The 12,118-nt window shown below is 33.3% G+C and overlaps 1 protein-coding gene across 3 annotated transcripts in view; it reads left to right on the top strand.

The window, feature by feature from the left end:
* Window positions 1-12,118, top strand: part of LOC144966344 (uncharacterized) — a 50,337-nt gene that overhangs the window by 30,601 nt on the left and 7,618 nt on the right. For all 3 annotated transcript variants that reach the window (XM_078902673.1, XM_078902681.1, XM_078902685.1), the window contains 10 exons: window positions 1,387-1,578; window positions 4,015-4,146; window positions 4,523-4,650; window positions 5,330-5,451; window positions 5,935-6,131; window positions 7,095-7,191; window positions 7,952-8,179; window positions 8,886-8,985; window positions 10,845-10,967; window positions 11,802-11,845. In XM_078902673.1, coding sequence (XP_078758799.1) covers window positions 1,387-1,578; window positions 4,015-4,146; window positions 4,523-4,650; window positions 5,330-5,451; window positions 5,935-6,131; window positions 7,095-7,191; window positions 7,952-8,179; window positions 8,886-8,985; window positions 10,845-10,967; window positions 11,802-11,845 — 1,363 coding nt within the window. The remainder of the gene's footprint in view (window positions 1-1,386; window positions 1,579-4,014; window positions 4,147-4,522; window positions 4,651-5,329; window positions 5,452-5,934; window positions 6,132-7,094; window positions 7,192-7,951; window positions 8,180-8,885; window positions 8,986-10,844; window positions 10,968-11,801; window positions 11,846-12,118) is intronic.

Raw genomic sequence — 12,118 nt, forward strand, 5'->3', positions numbered from 1 at the left:
TGGCTATATGTCAGCAGCAAAATCAAATGACATTGCACAAACTAGACTATTACATTCTGTGTAATGAGGTGCATGTAATGAAATAGAGAATGGATATAAAGAACAACCTCAAGTATACAAATTGTTCTTTATATCAGTAGTTGTTTTTTTTTTTTTAATAAAGGAGTAACAATGAGTAGCAAATTGGTTAGCAATGACTATGAAAAATTTTTTTTCTCTTTTTTAGGAAAATTTTTGTCTAAAATCAAAGCCCTATCTCCACTGAGTAAAAATGTTTTTGAATTTTGAAAATCCATTCATAAATAAACAAGTTATGCAGTTTCAAAGGTGTCATTTATTTGGATGACCCGCAAAGAGTAAAAAAACGCGAAAATATGGGACGCTTTTTTGGCATTTTTTTTTCGACCTTTGGTTGTATCTTGCGTAATAAGTGGATTAAAAGATTGAAACTTGAAGAGCAAATTAGGATGGTGTTTTGTAAAATACGGGAAAAGTACTCGTCATATTCATATGAAATTTTACAACCATAAAGAAGAAATGTTCATGTATTACCTTGTCAGCGACAAAACCTCCATGCCCGGTAGTTTTAGAAATATTTTACTCCAAAGAGTAAAAATCTATTTTTAACGGTCTTCTGGTAATCGCACGAGTTTTGTCGCTTGACATAATCTAAAATGACCTTTTTTCTTACTGTGTGCCAACTTTCAGTTATATTCATCAATAAACAGCGTCGTAATTAATTTTTTAAAATAGCATATACGAAACGGCTTCGTCCCATATTTTGACGCAAATTCGGGCACTTCGTAAGCGAAAAAGAGGCCCAAAGATTTGTGCGGGATAGTCATTGCTACATTGGTATGTTTGTTATCTCCATCAATTTGTTACAAGCACCTTTGTTATACATGTTCTTTATTGTAGTCCTTTTATCTAAACTGATTAACTCCCTAAATTCTAACAATTAATTAAATGAAAAGTTTTATGATCTCATTTATCTCAACCATATTTTTTGATGATTCAATAATATTTTTAGATGATATATTACTTCATTTTTACGAGTCAAAAAATTTAGGCACTTTTCTGTTTCAATTTGATGCATTATTTTATCACCTCATTCTCCTGACTGAGGTGGTTGTAGAGGAGCATTAGAGATGATTAGTAAAGGCCCTCCATTCAAATCTGTCCTCAGCTTTCCCCATTAGTGTTGAACAGCCCATAATACTATATTGACTCCCAAAGCAATCGATAAATGTTAGATCGAATCAATTCACTACTCATAATGTCATCGTTCTTAGAAAAACAATATTTATATAATTTTTGAAACCCTTTCCTTCTTTCACTTTCAATGACAAAAAATAACCAGGACCAACTTTGCCATTTGTTGTCCAGGTCCTCATGAAGAAGTGTTGAAGTGCCTGGTTGACTTTGTGGCACCATACTTGGATAAAGTGAAACAGAAAGGTCATATTCCGCATCAGGATTCGTTTTATGCAACAAGTGTAGACACCTTGAGGTTTATATGGAAGGAAAACACAGTGCAAAGTCGAACATCAAAAGAAATGGAACATAAATGTAGTACAGGTCGGCTTAATAAGAATGATTTGTCTGGGACATGGTTTTTTGGGTTTTTTTCTGCTTAATTTGTTTGCTTGAATGAGAGGCGTGCCGATTTATTTCAATGATTTCACTGCTCTATCAAATTTAACAAGAAAATCTACAAGTAGTAGGGTTTGTCTACCTTATTGTGGAAGGAGGGTGAAACGAATAGTGTGTGTCTATTTAACTACAGTGTAGGGTAGACGGCAAGAGAGGAAGAGGTAGACCAACAAGAAGCTGGGAACAAGATATATGTGAATGGCTGGGAATGACAGCAACTCAAGCAAGTAGACTGGCGGAAAACCGTAATCTGTTTCGCAAGAAAGTTCGGGAAGCAACGTCCTACGCAGGATCAGCTGACTAGATGATGATGATGATGTAGGTCTATCAGAAAGATTCAGAGTGTATCAATATACACACTTAATTAGTGTGCCAATGAGTGAGTGATTCTTACATATTTCCCTCTAACTACATTACCCGACTATCACACATTTGAAATTATTGTGATTTAACTCTTTGTGAAAGAGAAACATGCCACATCCATTGAGAGGACTGTCCAAGTGAACTACACAGGTATTGCTATCAATGGTATATATTTTTGTAAAATGTTTGCCAGTTCCATCCACCAACACACAAAACTGTATGTAACTTTAAATGTTAATAGTATTATTGAGAGAATCTAGTGAGAACTAGTCACCAAAATGGCAGTCGAAAATCAATAGCAAAGAGCTGAGTGTTTTCAACTTAATTTATGCTATTGTTTGTAAACAACCAGCTTTGTTTGTGCAGATGGGCTTTTGACGCATGTCATAAATTTCGTATTCAGATTGTTTAAAAATCTTCTGGTTAATTATGAAACAAATTGTTGTTTTATTTGAACAGGTAAAATATTATTATTTTTTTATTGTTTAGGTTAAGTAATGTCTTTTGTCATTTGGGGCGGCTGACTGTCACATGATTATACAACCTTCACCAAGCCTTTGAGTGCGGGCATTGTCATTGATTTTATTTTCTATTTGTAGTAGAAATAGTATTAAAATAGATAAAATTGATGTATGAAGTTGTAAAGTTTCTATTTCTAATTCCTATGTTCGCAATTTGGGTGCATTTTTTGATAACAATATGTCCATGAATAATCATATCACCAAAATCATCCAAAGCTGTCACTAGCATCCTAAAATATTGGACGTATTAGGTCTTTGATTGACACTGAAATCACTAAAACGCTTGTCACTTCTTTCATTCTTTGTATACTTGCCTACTGCAATGCTCTGCTCATTGGTTGTCCCAATTACAATATTCAAAGATTGCAGAAAGTTCAGAGCTGGGCGGCTAGATTGGTGAAGTTATCAAAACGTGACGATCCTATCTCCCGTATTCTGGAAGTTCTTCATTGGCTGCCGGTGAAGCAGCGCATTGAGTTCAAGATTTTATATTTTTGTTATAGCTCATTTCATGGCCTGTCACCATCCTATCTAAATGATCTTGTATCTCATTACACACCTTGCAGATCGCTAAGATCTAATAGTATGCTTCTTCTGACAGAGGTACCCTCAAAGTCTTTGTTTCACAACAAATCCTTCATAGTGACTGCGCCCAGGTTGTGGAATTCCCTTTCTTATAATACTAAGAATAATGAAAATTTAGAAACCTTTAAAAAGAAATTGAAAACTGAAGAGCGTTTTTCGACAATTAATATGCTTTATGTTTTAATTTAGACTAGTAATGTGCATGTAAAGAGTTTGCGTATTTGGACGCTGAGAAGTTTCCGTATGTAGGTGCACGGGGGTATGTGTGTGACCGTGCTAGTATGAATGCTAGTTTATATAGTCTTGAGTGATTGTAAAGCTCCATAGAACACTTGCCATTGGATTAATGTGCGCTATATAAGTATATTATATTATTATATTATATATTATTTGTAATGAATTGTAAATCATGATGTAACAAGTCTAGTGGAAGCCTGATTTGGTAAATAAACTCATTATAAGGTCTGTTGTATAAAGCTTTATAGAAAGAGGCATGAATATGTTTTATGCTTTAACCACAAAGCTATCAAGTGACATTAGTTGAATGGAGCACTGTTCCAATTTTGTGGCTTTGACAGTATTCTTATCATTGCTACTACTACTACTACTACTACTACTACTACTACTACTACTACTACTATTACTACGAGATTATTATTATTATTATTATTATTATTATTATTATTATTATTATTATTATTATTATTATTATTATTATTATTATTATTATTATTATTATTATTTTTATTATTATCATTATTATTATTATTATTATTATTATTATTATTATTATTATTATTATTATTATTATTATTATTATTATTATTATTATTATTATTATTATTATTATTATTATTATTTAAAGATTCACCCCATCTTTTCCTCATACCAGAGACATCAGACATTTCTCAAAGCCTTCTCATCTTGCTGCGTGTGAGACAAGCCCTTCATCTTCTCATTCACTCATGTTTACCATCAGCCATACATCACATATCCTCTTTCAACAACTCTGTCAAAGGAAATGGTAATGAGATTAATAAACATTATAGATTGCTTATTTTAGGCAGTGAAAAATATTTAGATTTCATTCATCATCACCATAGTTATTATCATCATTATTAGTATTATCATAATCTTCATCATCATCATCATCATCATCATCATCTTCATCATCACCACCTCCATGTTCTGTTCTGTTGAAAACTTATCACTCACTAACTCACTCATTCCCGTGACCAGCTAATCATCCAGAGACGTGCAGGATGCAAGTTTCACAAAACTTATCAGTTTAGCCAAAATGTTCACTTAATAAAATGGAGCAATATGTATTTTATATTAAGTTGTTTACTAATTCAAGATTTCATTTCCGCTTGCTATATTTTAACCCGATTTGTTCTCAGGAACTATTCAGTCATTGCAAGACAGACTACTGGAGTTTCAGTACTCAATCCAACAAAAGAAAAGCCTGCATCCCAAGTTTGAGACCCTGGTCAACCATTTAGCTTTGGAAGATCAGCACAAAACAAAGGTAAATAAATGTCCATTGCCTACAAAACAGTATTTTGTCATTATAAGGTCTGTTGTATAAAGCTTTATAGAAAGGGGATGAATATGTTTTATGCTTTATCCTCAAAGCTATCAAATGACATTGGTTGAATGGAACGCTGTTCCAATTTTGTGGCTTTGACAGTATTTTGCTTGAAATTTAATTTAACCCGGGAGGCCAGACAACTCAGTTGGTAGAGCATTCACTCCACACTAAAAAAAAACAAAAAACGAGACTAATTCTGGTTGAAGTCATTGTTTCTTTTTCAGACCCCTCTATCCACCCATTTTGGGATCCAGCTCAGTTGGTAGAACACCCTTCACACGTAAAGTGATTGAGATCGATCCTGGTTGAAATCGAGATTTTTTAAAAAAACTCCCAGACCACCCAGCAACATTTGCTCTGCATCAATTTGGCATTCATTGTCTGTATTTGCCTTGTCATTTTTTTTTAACTTTTTTTTTCCCCTTCCTTTTTATTTCTTTTGTTGGGTTTATTATTTATTTATTTATTTATTTTGGTTCGTTGTTGCACATTGAGAATTTGATGTAACAGTGGTTTTACCTTATTTTAACTTTATGCATGTCTTAAAATACATGCATCGTCGTGCACACAACTCATATGTTGAGAATAATATGAGAACTGATTTATTATTTTTCAGACTTTGATCATGGTGCAGCAAGGATTATTGAGTCTTGTCTCTGAGTTGGAAAGAATTTTGAAAGAGAGAATCCCATGTAATGTCCAGTTTGCGATGAATTTAGAAGACGTCAATTCTGAAAAGTAATTCTGTCTATTATTTTTAAGATATAATGATTAACTTATTGTGCTATTTGGAATACACTTTCGTTTCCTGCTAGTTTCTGCAAGCCATCCAGCCATAAACAAAAAAGAAAGTAAAATAATGGTTCTGTCATTTCTTTATAAATATGAATTGCTTCAGGAGAGTTCAATAATTGGGATGGGCGTTTGTCGAATATAAATATAAGGGTACTGATTATGTAGCTAATTAGCATTAAAACTATTTGAGTCAAATTTCTCTCCAAAAATGTTTACTATCAACTCATTTCTTGAAATTCAAGACAGAAATCTAATAATGAGGTTGGGGGCCCTGATAGCTCAGTTTTAAAGGTCTACTAATGATAAGGCTGTCAGGTTGTCCCAATAGAATAGCACTCACTTTATTTCCACTGAAACGGAACATAAAGAATACATTTCTTCCAAAACAATGAGATAAAACACTTGTTTATGATATGATATCTTTAGTCTCCAGACATCATGTGCAGTCATCACGTTTGAGCCACCCATCAACAAAACTTCACTGGAACTGTTTGATCTGATCATCCAATTTGATGCTTCCAGTTCAACTGTTGTGCAAAAATTATGTAAAGAGATGGGCAAGAAGTTTTTAGGACTTGTGACTGAGTATAATCCTGCTTTGACCAACATCATGATGCCAGCAGGTCAGTTTGTCTTAAATAATAATACACAGTTCTTCATGCCTCTATAGCGCCTTATCCCTTATCTCAACAAGTTCAAAGTTCTTAACAGTAACGTAACATCAGTCACTCAATTCAAACATACAATATAAAAGTTAGTAATATAATAATGCAATGGTCCATATTTAAAAGAAAGGTTTTAAGATGTTTTTAAAAGTAATTTGCATTATCACTGCCTCTGATGTGTCTTAATGGAGAGGTCCAATAAAGAGGTGCCTAATATTAAAATGATTTCTCAACGATTTTGTGACTCATTTATTTTGGCTTCATGAGAATGCTATTATCAAACTTTGATCGTAGGTTTAGGCTGGGATGTATAATTTAAGCATTTCATTGATGTATTTAGAATTATCAGAGTACAGTGATCCTTCTTCATCTCTCTGAATCAGCAAACCATCTTTGAAACTTTGATGTACTGTCACCAAGTAGAAATTTAATAAATTGAAAACTGAAATATTCTTATTCGGTGGCTGGTAAAGAAAATGACAGCTTTTTCAGTTGTAGTCTTGACTGAAACTTTTGACATCTCAGTGAATGACCTTTTGTTGTGGAAGCTGTAAGTATTTGTGTCAGATATATATTTGAGACTTCCATCCTCTCTGACAATCAAATTGAGCTGTAAAGGTATTCAATGATGGGCCTGCATGTTTTTGTTTGTTTTTTTATTCCCTGTAATCAATTGAAATATGTTAAGTAAACACTTTGTAAATATGGTTTATTTGTCATAATAAAACTGTTGGATAAAACGATATATTTATTATCCAGTAGTGCTCCACTTTACATTTTTTAAAAATGAAGAATATAATATTCTGGGGTTGTTTTTTTTTTTGTCAAGTTATTATTAGAAGTTAGAATGTCCACAATGACTTTGAAAGATGCAATCAGTCAGTGCAAATTAACCGTATGACTTTTCATTTTTTATTGCAGAAGATAAATTGTTTACAAAATTGAAACACTCAATAACTGTAATTGGCTCAGTGGAAATGATGCAGCACAGACAGCTTATCTACATATTAGAGGCAAGGTATGAACTCTGCAATAATGGAACAGTTTTGAATATAGATCACAATAAATCTAATAAAGAAAATACCTAAATACAAAAATGAAACATCCAACTAATGTAATTGGCTCAATGGATATGATGCATCACTGGTAAGGTATGAACTTTGCAGCATTAGAACGGTTTTGGACATAGTTCACAACACATCTATCAGAGAAAGTACCTAAGTACAAAACTGAAACACCCAATAATAGTAATTGGCTCGGTGGATATGATGCAGCACCGACACATTGTTTACATATTAAAAAGTTCAGAAAAAGTGCAAAGCAGTCGCATTAGCCACTTAGCTATCCGGCCTTTGGCTCTCTGACACCCATATATTTATTATTCTGTTTTAACTTGGCACTTCTCTTTAGCCTATATTCCTAATCATTACATATTAGAAGCGAGATATCAACTCTGAAACATTAGAATGGTTTTGAATATATAAATCACAATAAATATATCAAAGTAGATTCCCAGGCAGAGGCAATTTATCACCCTTTGTTTTATAGAATGGCCATGTGGAAAGAGCATTGCAATTTACTCTGAAACTAGGTCTGGACCCCTATTTTAATATTTCAATGTTTTTTCCTTATGCTTTATATACTTATGTAAATTTATTTTATAACACTTGTTTATTTATTCTTGTAATTCACATTTGTAAACACAATTTCCTAATGAATGAATAAAGTTTATTTATTTATTTATTTATTTATTTTATTATGTTCTCAACCATTTCCAGACATAACATTCTATTCATCGAGAGGAACTATACATCTCTCCAGTTCTCACAGACACTACATTATGCAGACATTATCTTTAGTCTGGAGGTGTCCTTGGTATTACTTCCCTTACTGGAGTTGGGCATGCCTGATTGGGACATGGAGGCGTTTACCAAACGTGTTATTGCCGTCGGACTTCAGACACATTGCTGCTTCATTCTGGTTCATGGGATCGGTGCCCCTTCTAAGTAAAACACTATTTATGTATTTCTTTTGTTATTGAAAATGCATGTAACATAACAGCAAGTGCCTAACAGTTCTCTACCGTCTGTCTAAATAACAATGTGAAATTGAATATAAGCTTCAATTTAGTAAACGAAAACAGATAATGTGAATGTTTTGGGTTTCCCCCTTTTTCAACAATGTGATTATCACATATTATCTCATTCGTCTGTAATGTTTCATTCATCTTGTTTTGTTGATAAAGGGGAAACCTGAAACATCCACATTATCTGTTTTCGTTTATGAAATTGAAGCTTACATTGAATTTCACATTGTTATTTATTTCTTCGAGCTTGGAGCAGCAACATTAATACTACTGTCTGTCTGGATTTTACGTGATATATTCATGTTTTTATTGTTTTTGTTATTGACTGAAGGATGGTTTTGAGCCTGAAACGTTTGGTATTTTGTTCTTTTTTTGAAGCTGTTATATTCATTTTTGTTCATTACAAGCGCCTAGCACTTTAGTATCGCTCTAAATATAGGTTGGTGCCAAAATGTTGATATAAATTGCTGCTTTTTCTGCTTGGTGTTGTTCTTTTTATCCATGCTCTACTGTGAATTGGACTGATTATCATGTTGATAGGAAGAAATCATTAGAATCATTGTTTTTAAAAAAATCTTATATTCATCGTTTTGAGAAATTCTGATATATTTTCTCTCACCTTTTAGGTACTCTCTGGACAAGTTTGTTTTACAAAACTTATATCGGCTGAGGTCTTCTCTTTTCAATCTAAGCCACTCCTCTGCTTCATTTGTCACTCAATACAAGGTTAGTTTGATAATAGTTCATTTGAAATATAGATAGATTTGTGAGGCTATGTGGTTTAGTGGTATGACACTCGCTTTCGGATCAGAAGGTCCTGGGTTCGAGCCTCGCTTGGCGCAAAGTTGAATCCTTGGAATAGGCTCTTTAATTACATTCTCTAACTGTACTCAGGTGTAAAATGAGTACCTGGCTGTTAAAAGCGTTGTCCCTGTCTGAAAAAAAATGTAATATCACCTAACAGGCGTCATTTTTCGTTCTACGTTTGGTGGATATTGCGCTATAAAAAAGCTCAAGTTTTAGATTTCATATCCACGTAGATTATCAAGGGGCAAGATAATGTATTTGTCATCTAGATCCCGTCAGAGCCATCAGGCAAATGGAGCTGGAATGTATCCCAGTATCTACAGCTTGAAATGGGATAATAGCAATTGCTTTCTACCCTTGGGATAGGATGATAGTCTATTGCAATGTACTTTCCACCAGATCTAAGAAATCCAGCTACCCACTCACTTCAGGTTGAAAGGATTGTTCAGAAAAAAAATCTCAACTGCACTCAAGGGATCGATCTCAATCCTTTTGCTTGTGAAGTGAGTGCTCCACTTACTGAGCTATTGGGACCTCCTAGATAATCAAATAATTGAGATAATGCACTTGTTATCTAGATACAAAGGGAGCGATCTATATTCAGGATTTCATCCAGCTGAGTCATCAATCACATGACTGGTTGCTGTCCTACAATTGGATATTTCCTAAAAAGTGTAAACACGCTGCTTTGTTTATGAAAGTTGTAAACATCCCCATTTGTCAAGCTGAGCAAAATGACCAATCGTGATGTTAGATATTTCAAAAGCTATGAACACATTTCACTATGTGGGTCACTTTGAGCACACTTTGCAATGTGACCAATGACCTCGAGCACATGGAAATGTAATATAGATCATCCCCATTGTGATTAATTGTCTTGAAACAGTATTTCGTCAGAATGGACCTGATGCTTAACATTGAACTATAATTTTAACTCGCCTTCTTTAACTCTCTCATTCGGTATTTTCCCAAAATGGCAGGTTTACCCAGCAGAAAAATAGATTTTTTAAACTCAAACCAATCTCTCTGCAAAACAACGTTATGTTCTTATTAATTAAACAAAGATCATTCTTCAAAGATTGTGATGGTACAAAATAAATCTAAATAAGAACAATGTATATTGTATCGTATCGTAACAAAGGTGATGATTTTGCTGTTTTGTGGTAAGGAGAGGGTTAAGAAGAATGGTTTTTGTTTCTTAAACTCGTATGGCTCAGTGGCTTATCAGTACAGTGACGAGTCTTGTCACGAAAAGTAAAGCGATGTTAAGCATGGTCAGTTACCAGATGAGTGACAGTGATTGTGGAAATTCTTGTTTCCATGTTCTGCCTTTAGATAAGACACTTTACTCATATTGCCCCACCTTGACTCAGTTGTGAATGAGTAGTAAGCATAATATTGTAAGAATAAGGATATTGTAGGAATGTTAGTACAAACCGGATGCCTAACAGATGATTGGGTACAGTAAGAAATCGAAGCAAGGTTCTATACGGCCTACTTGGGAAATAAAGGAAACATTGTAAAGCGCATTGAAGATGGTAAATCAGTGGACATGCGCTCTGTATAAATGTTCATTTTTTTTGTGACCAACTGTCTGAAAACAGTATTTGATGGGGATGGACCTGATGCTTAACATTGAGTCGTAAGTTTTAATTTATAAAACACACATACACATATACAAGCACGTATACACACACACACACACCCACACACCCATACACATACATACACACACAAATTTCCATTGATATTTAATTGAACTATTCATACCATGCCAGGTTCTTGTAGCTTTGACACAAGAAGATGTAGCCATCAATGTGAATGCAGTAGCTGAGTATAGCGTGTCGAAGTCTCCAAGTGACACAGATGAAAGAAAGTGGCTCAAGGCAGACATAAGCCAGGTAATTGCCACTACAGTCCACTCCGGATAATCGCCACTCGGTTTATTGCAACTTTCGGTTAATTGCATGCTACATTTCCTAAGAAACAGAATTAATTCTATATAATAAAAGTCATTGGTTAATTGCAACAAACTTTGGTTAATCGCAACAAATATTTGATCTCAAAAAGAGAAAAATTCATTAAATCAATCAAACAAAATCTCATGATTAAATTTACTCATGGGTGAAATCATGACAGGTTGAAGAATAGAGAAAATGGGAAGGGGTTTAATGTTGTAGTAGTGTGTCACCACTCTATCAGAGACAAAAGAGGCCAGTGCTTTGCAATACGGGTCATCTTTGACTATTAGATATGAGGCGATTGGGCTGGGCATTGTCTACACAACAGGTAGAAAATTACTCTTGTAAGGAGAGACTGAGCGACGATATTCTGCTCTTTTCAAATGAAGGCTTATTTTCATTATAAATGATAATGATAATAATAATAATAATAATAATATAATAATAATAATAATAATAATAATAATAATAATAATAATGATAATAATAATATAATAATAATAATAATAATAATAATAATAATAATAATAATGATGATGATGATGATGATGATGATGATAATAATAATTATTATTATTATAATTATAAAATGTATTATTATTATTATTATTATTATTATTATTATTATTATTATTATTATTATTATTATTATTATTATTATTATTATTATTATTATTATTATTATTTTAAAAAATACCGATGATGATGCTGATGATGATAATGAAACATTCTCTTTATCAATATAATTCTCTGCGTGGCATTTTATCTCCTTAGGACGAGGCTTGTCTGCTACAGATGGTCTGCTTGAATTCATTCAGGTATTGATTCAATATATTATGACTAACAGTCCCTATTTGAATTATAAACAAATGGAAAATAAAATGCTGTTTTGTTTTGTTTTTTTGTTTTTTTTCTTTGGAGGGGAGGGGGGGGGGCACAGGTTGGTGATGCAAAAGTTGATGAGGGTTAGATGTATAAAGATAAGCTAGTCGAAGAGACCCAGCTATTCATTCACTGTTGGGTAGACAGGGGATCAGAAAAAAATCTCACATTTTATAAGTTAAGCTTGAAAATAATTTTAAGCACCAGCT

The sequence above is a fragment of the Berghia stephanieae genome, chromosome 1 (genome assembly GCF_034508935.2).
Source record: "Berghia stephanieae isolate SIO BIC M18660-M18661 chromosome 1, UCSD_Bste_1.3, whole genome shotgun sequence".
Classification (NCBI taxonomy): domain Eukaryota; kingdom Metazoa; phylum Mollusca; class Gastropoda; order Nudibranchia; family Aeolidiidae; genus Berghia; species Berghia stephanieae.